General features: G+C 36.6%; 3 protein-coding genes across 3 annotated transcripts; 2 read left to right on the plus strand and 1 right to left on the minus strand.

Moving 5' to 3' along the window:
- The first annotated feature begins 755 nt into the window (after positions 1-755).
- On the plus strand, positions 756-3,937 carry LOC143471040 (uncharacterized). Its single transcript, XM_076969366.1, has one exon. It carries the CDS (start codon positions 1,129-1,131, stop codon positions 3,052-3,054), a length of 1,926 nt encoding a protein of 641 aa, XP_076825481.1. The 5' UTR covers positions 756-1,128; the 3' UTR covers positions 3,055-3,937.
- Positions 3,938-8,126, minus strand: LOC143471041 (uncharacterized). Its single transcript, XM_076969368.1, has 4 exons — positions 6,904-8,126; positions 6,321-6,547; positions 5,792-5,961; positions 3,938-5,703 (listed from the first exon to the last, which is right to left on the minus strand). Exons 1-4 carry the CDS (start codon positions 7,098-7,100, stop codon positions 4,558-4,560), a joined length of 1,740 nt encoding a protein of 579 aa, XP_076825483.1. The 5' UTR covers positions 7,101-8,126; the 3' UTR covers positions 3,938-4,557.
- A 6,093-nt stretch (positions 8,127-14,219) lies between these two features.
- On the plus strand, positions 14,220-19,915 carry LOC143471392 (low-density lipoprotein receptor-related protein 2-like). Its single transcript, XM_076969853.1, has 16 exons — positions 14,220-14,251; positions 14,469-14,587; positions 14,867-15,083; positions 15,578-15,808; positions 15,912-16,052; positions 16,244-16,367; positions 16,485-16,659; positions 16,767-16,901; positions 16,969-17,076; positions 17,297-17,431; positions 17,518-17,683; positions 17,790-17,923; positions 18,007-18,160; positions 18,375-18,544; positions 18,628-18,771; positions 19,658-19,915. Exons 1-16 carry the CDS (start codon positions 14,220-14,222, stop codon positions 19,711-19,713), a joined length of 2,241 nt encoding a protein of 746 aa, XP_076825968.1. The 3' UTR covers positions 19,714-19,915.
- The last annotated feature ends 279 nt before the right edge of the window (positions 19,916-20,194 follow it).

Raw genomic sequence — 20,194 nt, forward strand, 5'->3', positions numbered from 1 at the left:
ATTTCGGTTTATTTTGGCAGATATTGTTGGACCATTGGTGGAAAGTGACAATTGTCGTTACATTTTAACATTTGCTGACAGGTTCACGAAATGGGTTGAAGCGATTCCTATACCAGACGCCACTGCAGCAACCATTGCCAGAAATTTCCTGCTGCACATTGTTGGACGCTACGGAGTACCTGAGCAACTTCACACCGATCGTGGTCAGGTGTTTATGAGCAAACTTTTCACAGGCGTATGCAGGACCCTTGGAGTCAAGCTTGTTCATTCCCTGTCATTCCGGCCTTCCTGTCTTGGATTTTTGGAACGCACCCACCGAACGTTGAAAGGTGCCTTGAGAGCGTGTGAATTTCCGCAGAATTGGACGGCCAACTTGGGACTAGTTCTTCTAGGTTTACGGACATCGCTGAAGGAGCATGTAAATTGTTCCCCAGCTGAGCTTGTGTATGGCTCTACCTTACGAGTTCCCGGGCAGTTTTTCGAAGCCCTGGACGATGACACGCCTTCACCTTCTCAATATGTGCAACATTTAACGGACTTTATGGCTACCTTGCGGTGCACACCGCCAGTACATCACGATACTCCGCCAGTGTACATAGACAAAAGTCTTGCGGACTGTACGCATGTGTTCGTTCGCGTTGACGCTTCTAGGCCTAGCTTATCTCCTCCGTATGCAGGACCTTATAAAGTTTTGGCCAAATATGACAAGTATTTCACCTTAGCTATTGTACGACAGCATCCTAATGTGTCAGTAGACCGTCTTAAAGTAGCTCATTTGCCTGTTTTTGATTCTGTAGATATAAGCATTCCGCCAATGAAAGAGACGGATATAGTTGATGAAGTGGTTCGTGATACTAATCATTTGCCTGTTTTTGATTCTGTAGATATAAGCATTCCGCCAATGAAAGAGACGGATATAGTTGATGAAGTGGTTCGTGATACTAATGATATCTCTATCGCTGCAGATTCTAACGTTGAGTTGAGTGGACTTCCGACCTCTCCGGTAGACACTGCGGAAGACATTGCAGTCGACGACATATATCGGGACGCCTTAACCGACATTCCACCTTTACGCACCACAAGCCGAGGACGTCAAATTCATTTGCCGAAGCGTTTTCAAGACTAAGCATGTACGTGCCACTTGCCTTGTACTTGATTTGCATAGTTGTGGTCTCCCAACCGACAATTGGCCTACAAACCTTTAACCTGTGTCAACCACATTACAAAAAGGGAGAATATTTTATACCTCCGCCGGAACCATGTTTGCATAAGAAACATACTGCAATTCACCAATGCACAGCCAAAATTTATGATCCTAGTCACCGCCTAATCGACATCGAGGTTTTTGTATGCCGTACGTTTATAACTACCTCAATAGCAACCCATTATTTCTTTGGATCCAAAAGTCACGATGATAGTACAGTCGCAGGACCTGCACCTAACCCGGATGCTTGCGATCTTTGGAGAAGAACTTTTCAAGCACCAAATGTTGGAGAGTTGAAGCAGCAAAACGAATTCACATGGGCGACCAGAAACAAAGTCAAACGCAGTTACAGCTGGCCCTCTACTACCACTACACGAACAATCAATGGCATCCTGAACAAATCGATTTTAAAGTATGATCCGGTAACGCAGAAACTGATGTCGAGTATTGCCACTTTATCGAAGTGCCAAGTGTCTTCGGGTTCCTGTATTGTGGGAGCCAGAACATTTATATGGAAATTCAAACAATCGTTTCAATGTCCTCAGACTGTTCTTCAGGGAGTCCATAAACTGTTACTACATTACCACAAAGAACATTTATACCGAGTGCAAATCAAAGCTCTTGGGATTAGTGTGCATCATCGTGCAAAGTGTGCTGAAAAGACATTTCAATGCTACAGCCAAAACGCCATTTGCACGCCTACAGGATTGATTCTGGTTCCGCAAAATTGTTCGGAGCTTGCAGCTTTAGACTTTTACAAACCCGCGACAATCAAACAGCAATCCAACGACGTACATAGCCGCTCGTCCAGTTCGGAAGCCGGTGCCCTTGCAAGATTCATGACGGAAAGCAATGACAATATGGCTGACCATGTGTCTAATCTAGTGGACGATATACATTACCTAGAGTGTCAAGTTGAAACACTCGTCTCATCTCTTTATGCGCTGGTCGCACGTCAATACCCCGGGGAAACTTTAACCGCAATTAGCGGACAGAAAAAAGCAGCCGTCACCATAGGTGATCTTATAACAGAAATTCAATGTTACCCAGTATCGGGAACCGTATTACGAAGTCTGGTATATAAGGGTCAGTTTTCTGCTAGGCCCTTAGTTGAATTCTTCTATAATAATGGTACCAAATCGCTCGGTCAAATCTACCGAGACGGAAATCTTTATAGAGGAGTTCGATATGTAGAATCCTATGTTCCTGGTCGCATATTCTCATTTAACATTGGTAACCAATTCTATCAATTTGAGAATTACTCTCTGAGTCAAATAGACTCGGATGTGCAAGCTTTACGGCCGTCTTTCGTACCAGTGAACTTTACAGAACCAGACATTGATTTTGAAACCTTTATCGATGATTATCCTTCAGAAGAAGACCAAGGATTTGAAGACATCCAAAATATGTTAGTGTCGATGAGCCATTTCAAGCTCGCACATGATAAATTTTACCATTTTCTAGATGCCAATACTGATCAAACTAGGGATTACGATTTCTCTAGCGTCAGACACACAATCGAGAATACCTTCTCCAATGTATTTTTGAGTGTTTTATCTTCTATCACAAATCCTGTTTTAGGCGGGATATTGGTTATTTTACTATTCATGGCAATGTTTTGGGGCTTTGTCTTAACTATTTGGGCAATTAAGTTTTACAGAGGACATGTAGTCGATTTGGCACGATCTCTCATCTCTCGTGTCCGTCGCATCCGTCAGCCAGCCATGGAAGAAAACGTCCCTCCCGACGATGCTCCAGAAAACAGAGAGGACTTAGTTGTAACGCAAGAGGTCCGGCATACCGATGAAAACCCCAATGAACCGCTATACCCCAATTTACGTCAGCATTAGGCCTTGTCGCGGCGTTGTCCTATACGGTTATGACGTAGGTACAGCGCGAACGTATTACCTGTTCATTTGCGTTTCCTCTGGTTCACATAGCTGATTCATACCTTGTGTTTGTGTGTTATTTTTTATATGTAGGTGTCTACTTATATGTAGTGTGGTATTAGGTTTTGTGTGAAATTACAATTACGATTCTTTTATGTTACTTTGGTTTGTGGTAAAAGCTATATATATAAAAAAAAAATAAAAACATAAAAAAAAAATATATCAAAATATTAAAAAACCCTTCTATATAACATAGTATTAGTGAAGAATGTTTACTGCTATTTTTTCTATTGCATGTATCAATTCGTGTGACCTGTGATGACTGCACAAATATGACTGGAGGGAAAACAAATTCTGCATTCACATTGCAAGCTGCCAACAACAATCTTGCAACCTGCCAACGCCAGTATCCCTACCTCGAAGCTTTTTGGGTTGGGGGAGTTAATTGTGGCGTTCGGACAATTTCATAATTGCAATAATTATATATATTGGCATTGCATAAAGTTTGATTTTTCTCCAGTCTAGATAATGTAATAATGTGCAAAGCTTGTAGCGTGCTGACATAGATTGAAGTGTTTCAAGTACCTTGTTTTCGTGGTGTAATATGCGACACGTGGTTTATGGTAGCAGGTATTGTTCTAGTATCTTTAATCACAAGCGTAGTTTTAAACCAATATGTGATATAGTAAGTGTGTCAAGTGGTTTTTCTGTACTGGTGTAAAATCGATTTGAATTCTTTGTGATGAAAAGCTTAGAATAACATGGACACATGTACACGTGTGATAGCAGTTAATTTGGCACTCGCTCATTGGTCAATATTTTAGTATATAAAACAAGTGTTGGATTTAAATCCCTCTCTTGGAAATTCTCTCTTCTCTGAGTTATTTCCCTTGTTCTGCTGAATTGAAGTTATTACTGAATTATTATGAAAGTGGGATCATGGTGTAAATATTGCTAATTCGATACAACTTATTCGGACAATATAACAACTAAACTTTATGAAGTTGGTGTTGATTTAAGAAGCAGAATAGAGAGAGCAAACGCAACGGAGTCAAAGACAATCATAGGAGTCAGACAATAAAACTGAAAGACTGGGTTTGGCTTAGGCCATCCCAAAACCATTACCACACCACGCAATCCCATAGTGTTATCATACGTTAGAAAGCGCTTAATTACGTCAGAATAAGAAAAAAGCGCCCTTAAATTGAAGTAGGCTGCAAGGAAACAGGATTTTACAGTGTTCATTAAACAAATCGCTTAGGAAATGTTGAAGCAGTGTATGCCTAACTGATTCATTCAGTTTAAATAATATTATCAAGCTGGAGCTATTGCAGTTGCGTAGATATTACACTCATGCACTGGAAAAAAGTAATCGCACAAAAGTATCACACTATAGGTTATGTTCATTCATATGTTACCGTCTTGCAAACTGGTTGTTAAATGAATATGCCATTCCTAGTAGATCTACTGAACTCGTTCTGTGCTATCCCGGTCGACTCCGCAGCAGCAAAATTTGCGAGTTATCCAACGTAGGCACCCACTGAAGGTTTTCTTTTTGCTCATGGTATCAATGGCTGTAGGCACATTGGAAACTTGACTGTTCCCAGGGACAGCTGGGCCGCTTGAGATGTGATAATTATTAGCTTGCATCACTGTTGCTGTTGGTAGGTGGCGACGCTGAGCAGCAAAGGGCAATTCGCTTGAAACAGATGTGTTTTGCTGGCTTGGCTTGTTATTGAACTGGTCCGCTGACGAAAAATTTCTTCTCAACGCATAACTACGGCTTCCATGTCTGGTGCGACTGATCTTGTTTCCTGCTTCTACTTGAATGTTGTCCAAATCGGGTTTGATCAAGTTATGAGGTAAGAAGTTTGCTTCATGCGTTTCACCCAAAAAGGTTGTGGGTGAACTATCAGCAACAGATCCCTCATTGAAAGAACGCAACTGCTTTCTTGTTGATTGTGGCGATATGTAATTCTCTATGTCAGACTCGTTATTGGACGATTTCGTAATTATCTGACGATGTTGATTGCCATGCATAGACTTTGGAAGTGAGTAGATGGCGTCATTGGAGATCTTGGGTAATTCCGCCTGTTTTTGCTGGCGTCGAGATATTTCCGCGATTCCAGCTTCGTGGCGCCTGGGTACTCCTTGGAATTGCTCAAGCTGTTGATTTATTTGCTGATCTATCTTCCAGTTATAGGTTGCTGAATGTACATCCACATCGGATTCGTTATCAGACGATTCCAAACTTAGAGCTACAGCATTGACGTATCCTTTCGGTTGTCGAGTTTGGATGTCGTAAATTGACTGGGAAAGTGAGAAGATGGTGTCAATGGAAGTTTTTGGAGGTCCTGATTGTTCTATTTGGCGTCTAGATGCGTCGGTGATGCTATCTTTGTTGCGATGGACCAATGCTTGGTCTAATTGTGGACCCATTGGTTGATTTATCTGGTTGGGGGTTGCAGGAGACGTTTCATTTCTACGACGCCCAAGTTGCACTTCTGTATGGTTTTCTTGTTGCCGATAAATCAAGCTTCTTTGATTTTGAATCTTCTTATTGCTTTCAGATTTCTGCATGACCTTAGGATCCTGACTCGTTTGCTGATCCTTAAAGAAAATTTCAAAAGTTGCAACTCACAACATTCAGGCTCTTAGCTTTGAAAACTTGAACGCAACGAGAGCTTAATACACTTACCATTTTGCTTGTACTGCATGCGACTGTTGCTTTAGATAAACCTTGAAAAGTATCTTCCGAAATATGATTCTTATTTCTGAAAGAGTTTAAACGCTCATTGGTGATGAACTTGGCGTCAATCGGGATTTTGGAAAGACTTCGATGACATTTCATGTTTTGATCCCACCATTCTATGTGTAGAAAAACACACATCCAAGAAATTAAATACCCATATACGGTACGCAAGTTATTTGCTACATATTTATGCAGACATAGGCCTACTATAGATATAATAGCATAGGCCTACATACTTACAGACTATATAGATTACAAAATACATTAATAGGTATTATATGAGATGGGCTATGCTTAACAAACTTATTATTTAAAGACGATATATTTGGCTTATGAAAATTCTTTTGAGAATTCACATATTGGCTGACCTATCAGCCTACAGCCTAACATTTACAATAAACAGCAACCGATCATGACACCGTACAGCGCTGGATCATGTGAAAAATGGAAATGCCACTTAGTTAACTAAAATAACCTGGGACTTGTGACTTGGTGAGCTGGTCCTCACAAGAGCAGTGAGAATATGACACGGCACGAATCCATTTTCCGTTATTATCTTTCTGATTCCGAATTCGGACATGACAGCCGTCGTTGTCAGTTGTGATTTCTCTGTCGAATTCATCGAACTTGCACACTGTAATTGCCCTTAATATGCCAAGCTTACAGAGCACTCGGAAGATATAAAGACGACGGTTGTCAACCCTGTAAAAATACAGATGACCAGCAAACTTAAGTAGGCTATAGGTATCATTTTTTGTGGAAAACATTTCACTTAATTTGGACAAGTTAATGGGCTCTGTAGAACGTGACTTGTCGTACTAAACAAATACAATGCGTCCAAAGTCCGCGTTCTGGTAAACAAAGAACAATATTCCATAACTGTGACTAGAAGAAAGATCATGCTTTAATTACGTCATAGAAGAAATAGTTTGCTACAGATACGGTGAACGTGCAGGCCTATTCCTACTTTAAAACGCTTAAATTTTGCTCGTTATATATTAATCAAACGGAATTAATTGTATTAACTCTGTATAGAGTAGTATGGGGCAAAACCTTACCCGTAATAATTGCCATCTCGAACGAGGACTCTTACGTTAGGAAAGTCATCTGCTGACAAAACTCCTCTGGCTATTTCTTCGCAAACTTCGTTTAGCGGCCTGCCCTTTTTAAAGCATAACGCTACCGAATCTTGAGTGAATTTGACCTTGGATGGCGATAAAGAAATCCTCTCTCTTCGCTTACGTTTTCTTTCCATTTGTACCTAGCCACTATTTCTCATATGACGCAGCAGGCTGGCTTATAAGTCTGATACAAATGTAATGTAGTGTATGTCTGAATGAAGCATACGTTCCCAGCATTTGTTGACCTTACCGTTAGCTTTGCTCATGAGCGTTGTTTGCAAAGGTTCTTGTAGGCAATATAAACGAAAGCACACAATTCGTGATTAATTGACCAAGACGAGATTTAAGTTTCGCTTACGGGACCGTCCCTAAAGGCTTTCTTTTTGGCCTCTTCTGGTCGTTCAAAGCATGACAACCAAGCCTAGGAAATTTACCCTTAAACAATTGTGCCATTATTGGACTTAAGTCACGCATTGTTATCCTATACCGATACAACGCTTCACTAAGTTTGCTCGAGTAAACAAGTTTTTCAACAGTGCTATGTTGCCTACCTATGTCGGAGTTTCTGCATGATGTGTTTTCGCTCAAGAAGAAGGTGGCTTCGCTACTACTAGTAAACCATATATTTCTAATGCATTATATCATCCCTACTTGATAATTCTCGTGAGGGTTCTGGGGCAATAAATCGAAAACTATATGAGCAAAGGGGTAACCATAAGGTATTGCACCCATGAACATGCCTTGCTGTGTGCCATGGAAACTCTTTTTAACTACTTTTTTGTTATTATTATGTCATCAGGTTGATTATGATTTGCTATCAGATTTAAAAGCTTTCAGTAGAACACATATGCAAAATTAACATGACTTCAATTGCAAGGGCCCTCGCAAATTTTAGCACATTTTAAATCTGCCATAGCGTACTTTCAGCGTAGGCCTCTCGCTAACATGCCTACAAGTAACCCGCCTAAATTAGCTATTTTCTAAAATTCTATTTCAGCGTTTACTTGTTAGTGGTGTTTCGCAGTTGTATAACGCAAAGATCCTTTTTCTTTTTCTCTCCCTGCGTGTATTGGTGAAGTTTCATCGCTGAAACCGTTGTTCCAGCTAGCACAAATAAACTTAGAATTCTTCAATTAAATATAAGGCGCACTATACAACATGCACCACACAAAACTAAAAAAAAACAACAGAATTTAGTTATAGGAATTCTACAACTTCACGCACCAAATACGCATTTAACTCGATGATTGTCAACCGTGACGTCGAGTACAGCCTGTATGTATCTATCCAAGATGAGTCAAGCACCAACTGCCACCTTAAAAGGCCGTTTTAAGTTAAAACGGGTCGGCGGGAACGTTTACCGAAGGCAAGAACGAACTTAAACCAGAATCGAACCTTGTAACAATACCAAAAGGCTTTTAAATATAATATCATAAACAACTGATTTCTAGCAACTTGCAACTGTAGTGTTTTTTAATTTTTTTAAAAAATTTTGGAATTGTTTACGGCGTTTTCAAGAACTGAGAATGCCGGCCCTGAAGATAAAACTTATATTAATATTTTAACAAACTGGAAGCATTACCGCAGCTGTGTTGGACCAGAGACCAATTAACTAAAACCATGAGGTAAAATAGGAAACAAAATAATGTAAAATTAACTACAAAGGTAAATCCTTTTTAAGCTGAAAGTCGATATAGATAAGTTTTCTCATGATTTAATAACCATATAAGAAAGTGTGCTTGTACAGCTAAAAACTTTGTGCCTAAAATTTCCGAGAATGCGGTAAACTTCACATTCAATTATTTCAATTTCTTTGATGGTGGCAAATATAATAAATACTTCGCTCTATTAACAAGGTTGAGCATAAGCAGAATGTCGAAGTAAAGGCTGACTACAACTCCAGTATTGTTTTGTTGTCTTATGACCAGCAAAATATGTATCGATAAAAGCGATGTTTAATGCATTCTGTGTAATGTCTGTACGCATGACGTGAAACTTATAGCGAGTTGCGTTGGTTTTCTTCTGTTATGAAGTTATCTTTGACAAATTATTTATAGGTCATTTACTACACAAATAAACAAAATTAATCTTAAAGCCAGCAAAATGTGTCTCGCAAAAGGGACATCGTCTCATTATTTGTGTACACGACAGTATAGGCTATAGCTGCGACAGCATTTATATGGCGAAAAATGGACTAACTGGACAACAGAGCAAAAGGTGTGCTTGCTACAACATCAACGTTTTTCCTTGGATTTTGATATGATTTTTAATTACTCACTTCGAAACCACAATAGATGTAATGAAATTATATAACTAACATACTGCAATAGAAACTTAATTTGCTGATAGAAACCTAGAAATATGGGCACGAGCGTGCTCCTTTTTTGGGAGGGTGAGTGACGTTCTTTTTTCAAGTTGGGAACGTTTGCGCGCTCCTATTTTATAGGTTTATCCGCCCGTCGCTCTTTTTTTTTGCACAAACAGTACTATGAAAGTAAAAAATAAAGAGAATTTTCATAAAAATTAGGTTAAATCGAAAATCTAAATTTTTTTTACTGCTTCGAGATTCTATGCTGTGAGAAAAGGAAGACTGCTTTGAGACTAACTCAAGGCAATTAACAAGTAACCACCTGACGTGATGATGGTGATAATGACGCGTATAACTTTGATTTTCTAAAAAGAACCGAAGCGGAAAAAAGAGCTCGCTCTTTCTCTGCGAGGAGCCTGTGCGACGTTCTTTTAAAAAGAGCGGTTGACAAGCTATGCATGTAGGCCCATAATCGATTTCTTTTTTTAACAAACAAACAAACACGAAAGAGTTCATTCGCAATGTTTGCCGATAAGTGAAGTGAAAGGTGAAACATCAACTAAACTAATTATATTTTTACAGGCGTTTGTATATTTGTCACAATTGCCCCAATGTATGTTGCATTTTTGTCATAGGCCTAATTGTAAATACATGACAGTGGTAATTAGCATAATTAAAATGAATTTAATATACTAAAAGGAAAAGTGAAGGTTATGGTCAAACTTCAACTTTTAGCGCACGTCTGCATGCAAACCGGTCGATCAGCTCATAACATCAACATAACATCAAGATCAAATAGCCTTCTGCCAGAGGTCATCGCCAAACATTTCTTTCATCAAAGTAATTTTAACTATAAAAGCTAATCAATCCAGCAAAACCTATAGATAAAATGGCCATTGTACCAAAGAAGTAGACACAATAAGGCAAGTTGTTTCAAGCCACATTATACTGCATATAGTATTTATCACAATTTTTAATATGTCTCTTTGCCTAATTGAGGCCAAATGTTCACACACGATGCAACTTATTTTTCAAAGTTCAGTTATAAACTGTTAGAATTGTGTTGTCTGTTTCTATGTACTTTAACTTTCATTTGCGTACTGGTATTCGGGTAATTTTCATAACTTGATTAATCAAGCGTAGTTTAAAACATTAGCTTTGGGCAAAATAAATACTTTTACTTCTGCTGAACTTACGCTATTAGCCTATTACATGCCCAAGCCACAAGCGCCCAAGTATCCTTAGCGTCGTACACATACGCTGACTCCATTAAACAAACTTTTGTGGAAAATATTAGGGTAAAAACAAACTCACATGACTGTACGCAAACTTTTTTCTAGCAAATATGCTTATTTTAATTGAATATAACTATTAAAATTAATTACTTTACCTCGAATGGAAATTTGTGATGGCAAAAGTTTATTTGCAAAGATTGATTTCTGACGATTAAACCCTAAACAGATTTCGCTAACATCGTGAATGTTAATGTTCTAAAACTTTATAACCAATTGCAACTTAAATTAAATTTTGGGCAGTCATTACGCAATAAATGTATCCTTCTTACTAATTATAATTATCTCTATATAAGAATTATAAATTTATTGCCTTTGTTCGTTATAGCTTATTACAATATACTCAAATTACAACTAACTTATATGAAGTAATTCATGCAGATTTGGCTTACCAGGTAGCATGAAATATAAGACTTGCTGCATGCATTACTGTAGTCGTATTTATAGGTTCTAGCTGATTACCAACATTGATTACCAATTTCGACACTTTTAGCATCGATGTATTTTATTCTATTATGCACCTGTGTAAAATTAATCAGAATGTCAGAAGGCATTTTCCTACATTTTTCCGTTTGTGGTGTTTTGAAAGTAGGGCTAACAAAATAATATGTTAGTTTTCATCAGCAACACGATCTTTAAGTGTAAAATTGTGCAAAAAATGTGTAAATGAGTAAAAATCGCGATTATTAATCGTTGAATTATTATTTAGTCGTTATTTATTTTTTAACATCTTATCTTCAGGCCCAAAGTGAATTGATAAACGGAAACTGAAGTTATTATGACCGACAAAAAACTTGGTATAGGCTACACAAAATTATTTATCAGAACATGCAGTAGATGCGGCTCAGTGTAACAGAAGACCTTACTTCGGAAGCCAGTTGCACTCAACGGGTATATATACTGCTGTTACTTTTACATGACAAGGACATCCTTATAAAGTGTTTTGTAGGCAGTTGTGTGCGTTGCCAAGTCTTAACAATGTCAGCGTTATGAATGAAAGATTCAGTTTACAATGTCAGTTCATAGACTATAAAGTCTTGAAGAAATAAAGTCCACGTTGTAAATTAGGTATCTACAAAGGCGTGGGCATACTCTTACTAATATTAGACTTACGAAGTTAGCGCATACTTGCCCGTTTCTTATTTTCAACAAAAATAATTAATTTATGGGTGTGTCACCGGTTGCAACATAGCTCAACGTGACCTTAGTGACGTTAGTGTCCGACCCACGCGAGCTACTGTAGGATACATATCTCTTAGAAGGAAATTTATTACCATATATGGGTCACTTCTTGACTTGTGGGATTTAAAGCACCTATACTTACAAATAATCCAACTTGTTAACATTGGTTGTGAACATCTTCTGAACTTAATTATAGATGTCTACAAGGTTTTAACGGCATACCCAGTTACCATGTGATATAAAAGAATTGCGATTGCAAGTTGTAAACGTTTGCCTGTGACTAACACCGACAAGAATTGCGGAAGTAACTGGATTGCCAATTGCCAGTGGCAATATTTGTTTTACTTCTTCTTGATCACAATGAAGTTACATGAAAAGACACTCCTAGTTTTCAATAGTGACAATTTTAGAATCAATATCTGCAAACTTAGCGCATTTGAAATAAGCGAAAGTTAAATGTGAAGCTTCGAAAGGATGGTTGCAAGAGTTATTTAAGTGTATATGGTCTGTGTATATCGTTTAAATACATATGACTATAAGTACCTTTCAAAGAAAAGTATTAAAAATTTTAATAGTTAGCAAACAGGTTGTGAAAAAAACAATTAGCTTGATTGTTGCTTAAGTTTATCGTAGATATTTTAATTTTGGTTGTTTTTATTGTTGTATATATGTTATGGCCATTTAAGCAAAATAATCTTCTCCATAAACACCAGGTTTAAGCAGCCTTTTAAGGCGACAAACAATTCAGTATTTTACTGAAACGTATTGTGTTAGTTATATTATAATTATAATTATGATATAATTATCATTTTTTTACTAATAATATTTTAATATCATATAGGCCTACTCATCATATATTGTATCATATATATATCATACTGCACAATATTCTATGAAAACACATAAGCTGCACATGAACAGAAGAAATATGGAATATAGAAAAAGTATTTGAAATCAGTGGATTTTCCTATACATATATATGCGGAAATTCGAATTGGCAATTCTTTTAAGCAGAGTATAAGTATATGACTGTTTTAATCACGGGAATTCAGTAAACATATAATTTCCTCTGGATACTGACAATGAAGGAACTTTTGTCCAGGATGAAGCTGTGTCCGCTACTTATGCTGCTTATTCTCATTCTTTGCGGAAAGCTCACAACCGGACAAAGTCTTAACCAAACAATACCAACGCCAGGTGACGACATGTTAAAAATGTGTAGCATTTTGTTTTGTGAATAAAGTGTCTTCAGTAGGCTTGAAACACGTTTGAAGTTAACTTTAACGAAGGTTAAAGGTTCTCATTATGGTTAAATTCAAATAATCTTTTCCCACATTCCCACGCGTCTAAAGTTGGATCATCAAACACATATCGGTTATTTATAACTTTGTTGTTCATTTTTCGTCAAACTCAGCATATTTCAAAAGTTGTATTTCTTACCGTTTATCTTTATTGGTCTTTCTATTTGGTCACCGCTGTTTATCGTATTTAAAAAAACGGATGAAAGTTTTCTGGTAACGTACCGTAATACAGCACAATCATTGCCATACGATCAAGGCCACTCGAAGTCCTCGCTTCTCGTTGCGGGATTATACCATTAAGTGAAAGGTTACGCAATCCAGAACTATTTCAAAATGTTGTAACAGTAAATACAGGGCGTATTTCTTATACCTATTTTATTCCATGTGTAAATTTATAATAATAAATATAGATAGAAATAATTTCTAACTCATGTTTCAAATGCGTAGCAGGTTGTTGATTTCTTGTGTAATAGACTGTATCGATGGCCCAAGCGCATGGTACAACGGCAGTCATAGCTACACAGAAAGTGGCACTCTATGCCAAAGATGGGATGTCTCATACCCTCATAGACCCAGAGAAATTCCTTCTGACGGTGGACATCATAATTATTGTCGGTAAGGAACCGCGTATAAGTATTTTGGTACACATCTTCTATTATATAGAAAATTATACAGATGATGTTACTAAGTACTATTGGGCTATGCCTTAATATTTCCCCTTTTATTCAGCCTATTCAATAGTTAAAGCAGGATTTGTGAAGCTTATTTGCGGTGTAGGTCTATATAACGATTTAATACAGAACGTATTAAACATATTTGAATCCTTAATATTTTGCCTTTACATATAGGCCTACCCTTTAAATCAGTGATTCTCAACCTTTTTAGTGCCAGAGCCAAATTTCAAACCTCAGGTTTGCAAGGAGCCGCATGAAAAACAATAGTCTAATTAAAAAACATTACTTAAGAAAGCAACAACAACTCACAAGAACACGAAAAAATATGAAAATCTGTTTAATGTGAAATTTGACACTGATTTTGACTTTTTACAAGTGTGTCAAAACGAGGCGTAATAGTAGAGGCTAATTGATTAACACTGCAGAAATAGCTATTTCTTTATTGCCATAGCTTAACGATCAGGACTAAATATATGATGACGTCACAAACCACAAAATGATTTTACACAGCAGGACGATAGTAACCTGGTAACATTAGTACTTCGTACACGGGATCCTTGCTAGGACAATTCACTAATTCTTGATTTCTTTTACTTCCTTTGTTGCAATTCTGGTACAAATAATTAATTTTTCACTAAGTTAGTGAGAGCCGCAAAATATACAGTTGAGAGCCGCGGTTGAGAATCACTGCTTTAAATAGTGAATATTTTAAGTAGGCATATCTTGAATTTTGTCATAATTAAAGCAAAGTTTGTAATTTTGTTTTTTCGAAAAACAGGAACCCTGGCGGTGATTTAGGAGGAACATGGTGCTATACGACCAGCCCGACCAAGCGATGGGAATATTGTCGCATTCCGAAATGCAGTAAGTACGAAATGTAACTTTTCTCACCTTTCCCTTAAACCCTTGCTCTGGTTTTCTTGGGGTGGTCCACCAGTTACCCCTGTATTCTTACCAGTTATGTGCGTGCTATCTGTTGCAAATTCGTGAAGGTCAGTCCACAAAGCGTAACTACAGATGTAAAAACTCTTAACAAAAGCCGCCAAGTACAAGTTGACTGGACAAAATTTAGATCTATAGTTTAACTGACAGAGTTAATTTTTATCGACAAATCAACATTTTTTATTTTTTACCCACTTTTAGGTGACGACTCTTTGTTAATTTGGACCAATCATGACACAACAAGCGAAAGCTCTCAAATATTATCAACTTATGCCGATCCTGAAATTATTCAAAACGAGATTGATTTTCCAGGTTCTTTCAATGCCACTACTTTGGTTAAGTCGAACGAGCTAGTTACAGAGTTTTGGTCTATCACCGGAACCTATCACAGAAATATTCTGTTTTACACCGATCAAAGGTATCAGTGTGCGTTTTAAGTGGGTTGCTTTGATTTATTGAGGCCATAGCATAGGGAAAAATTACTTAGAGGAACATTTACTTCAGGGACTGCAAAGGCTTGTGGGGCAGCTGAAAAATTTATTGTGTGCTAATGCTTTTCTGCTTGTACATTGCTTGTATCTGTTTAATGGCTGGAAGTTTTAAATCTTACACAAAGTTAAAAATAATCAGGAGACCACCAAAAATTATGTTTCCAAATTTTTGGTGTTGATTTATAAGTTTAGCCTATAACGAGATCGATTAACCGGTGTCGGATATCTCAGTTTTCATTAACATTTAAATTAAGACAAAAGTACTCAAAAGTTATTCAACTGTGTAATGATCATAGATAAAGCACAGTCTTTCTGCATTCATAAATACCGTAGTTTGAATCGACCTGCATCCATGCGCGATACGTCGTAACGGCACACTCATATCAAAATGAGAATGTTAAATGACTGGATCTTTTTATAGAGCAAACTACATTGGAGTGCACCATTTCAAGGACAATCTTATATTGAAGTTCTATAGAGGCATGGCACATGGAATCGAAAGCATGGCATATGACTGGATGACAAGAAATCTCTACTGGACCGATTCGAACTTTGGATGGGTGATGGTTTCCGAAAGTTCCTTTCGATACTACAGTCCGGTATATCGTGCGGCTGATCCAACACATGCGTTGGCTATTCATGCCAAACAAAGGTAACGAAATGTTTTTTTGAAAGGAACACCACGTTATTATAAAATAGAAAATCCGTTTCAAAATCAAAAAGAAATGTTCTGGAAAAAGCTTATTGCATTTCAGGCTACTTTATTTCTCTACTTACAAAAAGTTTAATTCAAAAATCATTGTAACTGACACGGCTGGCAAAAGTGGAAAGGTTTTATTCCAATATCCTGATGTTGCCGATGTCAATGGACTAACGATTGATTACACAGACGATAGGTACGTCCAAAGCATGTTCGTAATAACTGGTTCTCCAAGTAAGCCTAATAACGAATGTCCAGTATTGCTTGAGGCCAAATTTATAGATCAGGAAAAATATTTATAATAATACATCGCAAGTTATAGCAAGTTTTATCGCCAGTAGCGTTGTTCTCACATGAAAAACACGACAATGTTCGGGTTGTGTTCAGATTATACTGGACTGATTTCGACTTTTTGGGTGGGTCGGTATTAAGCAGCCGACTGGATGGAACAAACAAAACACTGCATTACAGGAGTGAAACCTCATATTTTTGGGGTGTCGCAGCCTATACTGTGAGTATACTCCCTGTTTATGTATTTATTCGCATACTCCCAAATTAATAATGTAATGGCAAACAAAGTAGGTTTAAGATTTTTAGGATAAAATTGTAGTAAACATATCTTTAACAGGACTTCTTGTACGTGACTGATATTTATGAACGATACAGCCAGAATTCACAGGCTTTCTATCCAATTTGGGTAATTAGCAAAAAAACTTACAATGTTTCCAACTACATCCATAATGGCAAGCCAAGGGGGATTACAGTTTTAAGCAAAAACGAAGAAAGAGATCCTTTAGACAACTGTGAGAAAATTCCACAAAATTCATTGATGAAATTGTGATAATAATATGGTATCGTCTGCTTTTCTCGCTTCTTTTGTAGTGACGAAATTGAAATATTGTACTTGCAGACGCAAACTACGGAAGTTGCAATGCTCCCGGAGTAAAAGGATGCGCCCATATTTGTCTTCCTCGTATTAACGCATTAAGAGAATGTGCATGCTCACTCGGTTATCATAAAGTCGACGATGTTAACTGTAGACCGAGTAAGTTATCAAGACTTGACATTTCCAGAAAACTTCTATATTCTGATCGTGTTTTTTGATTTCACAGGTCTTGTGGTCGACGAATTCATCCTTGTTGCTGATTCGGGGCAAGGAAAAGTTTTCCAATTACCGCTTGCATCTGACGCGACAAGTTACTCCATTGTTCCACTATCAAGTAAGATAAGAAAAAAACTCAACTGTAAGATGTAGAAGCTTGCACAATGTGTATACAAGATCTTTTTAAATAGGCTACTGTACATTTTTTCAGCACTCATTCATGGATTTATTCATTCATTCATTATTTTGCACTCATTCATTACTTTTTGGCTCTTTGAAACACTAATATTCGCTAACTTCTGTTTTATTTATTTTGCAAAAATACTTTTGAATTGCAGTTATATCTCGAATTACCACCGTCGCCGCTGACTCTAATAGCCAGTTTGTTTACTGGTCAGAAAAACCAGACGGTACTATTAGAAAAGGTTTACTAGATGGTACCCGTAAGGCAACACTGAAACTGAACAGTCACGGTGAGTTGTTCAAAAGTCTTTTATTGCTGCTGGTGGTGGTTTTTATATAACTTCCCTATTAAAAAATAAATAGTGGAATATTTCAGCGGAAAGTCTTATTGTGGACCCAATATCGAGAAACGCGTTTTTTGTGAACAAAAAGGATGAATCGATTTCAGTTATATCCACCGATGGACAAAATCACAAAACTCTTATGACAAGTACATCAGTTAATGCAAACATAAAGATGATTACACAAGACAGTGTTAACAGGTTATTATCATATAAACTTGGTTGTTTCAAAATTCGTAAAACAATATCAAATTGTGACTTGAGATCACTTAACTTGAAAATTAAAACAAAATTTGATATGTTTCAGAAAACTATATTGGACCGATACCAATAACACAGCAGGGCAAGGACAAGTCTGGAGAATGAATCTAGATGGAAGTCGACCTGAACTTGTCCTGAGCGATTTAGACTGGCCGCATGCATTGACTATTAACCATGAGAGTAAGTTAGTATACAATACAAACAATTAAACCAACTTTTCATTTGGAAACATTTCTGTCAATAAGTTGGTTTTGTTTCTAAAGACAGCAATCTGTACGTGGCTGAAGCAAAAAGCGCAATAATCTATGAGATTCCACTTGATTCTATCATGAATATAACATCGACGTCGCCGCAAGACATTACAAATCAATTTAAACTTGCAAATTATATTTTCTCGGATGAAGCCAATATTAAAGAGTAAGTTAAATAGTCGGATCTAAAGTCTGTACAATAATTAAGAAACTAATAATGCTCTAAGTAAACTTAACGTAACTACACCTACAATGACTTTGGTTTGAAATATTTTAGTCTGAGTTAGACATAATGGTATATCAATATGAATCGATTCTGAATAAATTGTGCTTTGTCATTTACAACATAGTTTGTCATAGTTGTATTATCTCTTTTTCAGCATAAAGGTACATCGCAGCAATCTATATTTCGTCGATGACAAGGTTTCAAGTGTAAAAACTTTTAACATAGAAAAAGGTCCAAGTTCTCTGACGTCATTTGGCTCATCCGATTTCTTTTCCTTGTCATCGATGGCACTTGTCAGCAAGGATTATTATCGATCATATATAGGTCAGTGTATTTTCGATTAAATAATATATTTTATACCGATTTTTTATTTCAAACATTTGACCAATATTCTTTATTGCAAACAGCCACCATTCCTTCGCCTTGCCAGCATCGCTCGCCGAAATGCAATGGTATATGCATAGACATTAGCAATACAGAGTCAAGCTGTATTTGCAGCGATGGAAAACGTCTCCAAGGCAGTACATGTGTAGATAAAGGAAACATAGCTAGTAAGTATTGCAAACACAGCTAAAAAAATTTACACAAAACGGAATCTTTTTAGATTAAAAAAAATCTTTGATGCAATCTAATCATCTCTATATCTTTAAATCTTCATTAAGCTCTTAGCTGCAGTTTCCAAACAAGTCCCTTTATACAAAATTTTATTTGCCCTGAAGACGTGAGTTTTGGGATGACTAGGATAGGCGTTCACATCCATTCTAATTATGGTTTCCATTTTCATGACACATAATTTATTTGTTCACAAAATCGTGAAATTCGAAACAAAACGTTTTGCTCTTAAAAAAAAAGTTATCACGTTTGAAATTTAATTTTGTAACTAATTTTAAACTAACTGGATAACAAGGAGGTGCCAAATTTCGGCAAAATTTGTTGATATTTGCCAATCTTTTCGGCCACAACAAATTTTGTTTCAATATTGCCATTGATTTCTGTTCCTTACAACAAAACTTCGTTACAAATGGAACATATTGTTTCTAAATATAAAACTTTGTTTAAAAATATAAACAAGTTTTAAAATCTATAGACAACCTTTATACATAGACAGATTTTTAATGCGTGGTCTTTGTGTAAGTAAACTAAATCTTATTTTATTTCAAGTTATTGCGTTAACTGCAGTATAGTATAGTTATAATACTTAATTTGTGGCAAACCTTTTTAGAAAAAAAATAATCATGGCTGCAAATTTGTCTCGTTCAAGAAGACACACGAAACTCCTGTTTTCAATAAAACCAAATCCTTTAAACTTGACTGTATAGTAAAGCTTAAATTTTTGACAAAAATTAGATTCGTTTGGTTTTTATCGACCACTTTTTCTCAATTTTTGCTTATTTTTTCAAATATTACAAAAAATTTATGAAATATTTTTAAACACAGAAATTTATGGTGGAACGCAATCTTTCAAATTTAAGAGGACACGTGGGGAAAAGTGAATTTTTACAAGTTGTTGTACACAGAGAATGATAGTGGCTGAAAATATTTGAATATGAAGCACACACTAGAAACTTACCTTGCTATTGAAATAACTCAACATAAACATGATAAAAATTGAATTTTTTTAATAGTAAATTTGTTTTTCTGTAATAGACGAATTTATTTCAGTGTATTGCTTAATGCGTCAGGCATTTTAGTCCTATAGTCAGGGTTGCCATACCGTCCTTATTTATAAGATTTGTCCTTATTTTAAAGGTCCGTGTCTTAGAAAATATGTTTGTCCTTATTTCTAAGAAATGTCCTTATTTTCACTTTCGTCCTTATTTTTAGGGCGGATGTGGGCACTTTTGTCCTTATTTTGGGCATTTTGTCACCTTACGATACCATTTTGTACCAAAGAGATACCGAAATTATGAACATGCAGATAGTGTCTTGTTTTTTTTTTTTTTTTTTTTTAGGAATATTGGTTGCTTTCTCTTG

Source organism: Clavelina lepadiformis, chromosome 9, assembly GCF_947623445.1.
Source record: "Clavelina lepadiformis chromosome 9, kaClaLepa1.1, whole genome shotgun sequence".
Lineage (NCBI taxonomy): Eukaryota > Metazoa > Chordata > Ascidiacea > Aplousobranchia > Clavelinidae > Clavelina > Clavelina lepadiformis.

Bases quoted from the DNA above. Each gene is read 5' to 3' on its own strand.
- LOC143471392 (XM_076969853.1), top strand. From the start codon at position 14,220: ATGATTTTACACAGCAGGACGATAGTAACCTG. The intron at 15,809-15,911 runs GTAACGAAATGT...ATTGCATTTCAG, and splicing joins GCTATTCATGCCAAACAAAG to GCTACTTTATTTCTCTACTT. The intron at 16,368-16,484 runs GTGAGTATACTC...TATCTTTAACAG, and splicing joins GGGGTGTCGCAGCCTATACT to GACTTCTTGTACGTGACTGA.
- LOC143471040 (XM_076969366.1), top strand. From the start codon at position 1,129: ATGTACGTGCCACTTGCCTTGTACTTGATTTGCATAGTTGTGGTCTCC.
- LOC143471041 (XM_076969368.1), bottom strand. From the start codon at position 7,100: ATGGAAAGAAAACGTAAGCGAAGAGAGAGGATTTCTTTATCGCCATCC. The intron at 6,548-6,903 runs GTAAGGTTTTGC...GTATTTTTACAG, and splicing joins CGAGATGGCAATTATTACGG to GGTTGACAACCGTCGTCTTT. The intron at 5,962-6,320 runs GTTATTTTAGTT...TTCTACACATAG, and splicing joins CACCAAGTCACAAGTCCCAG to AATGGTGGGATCAAAACATG.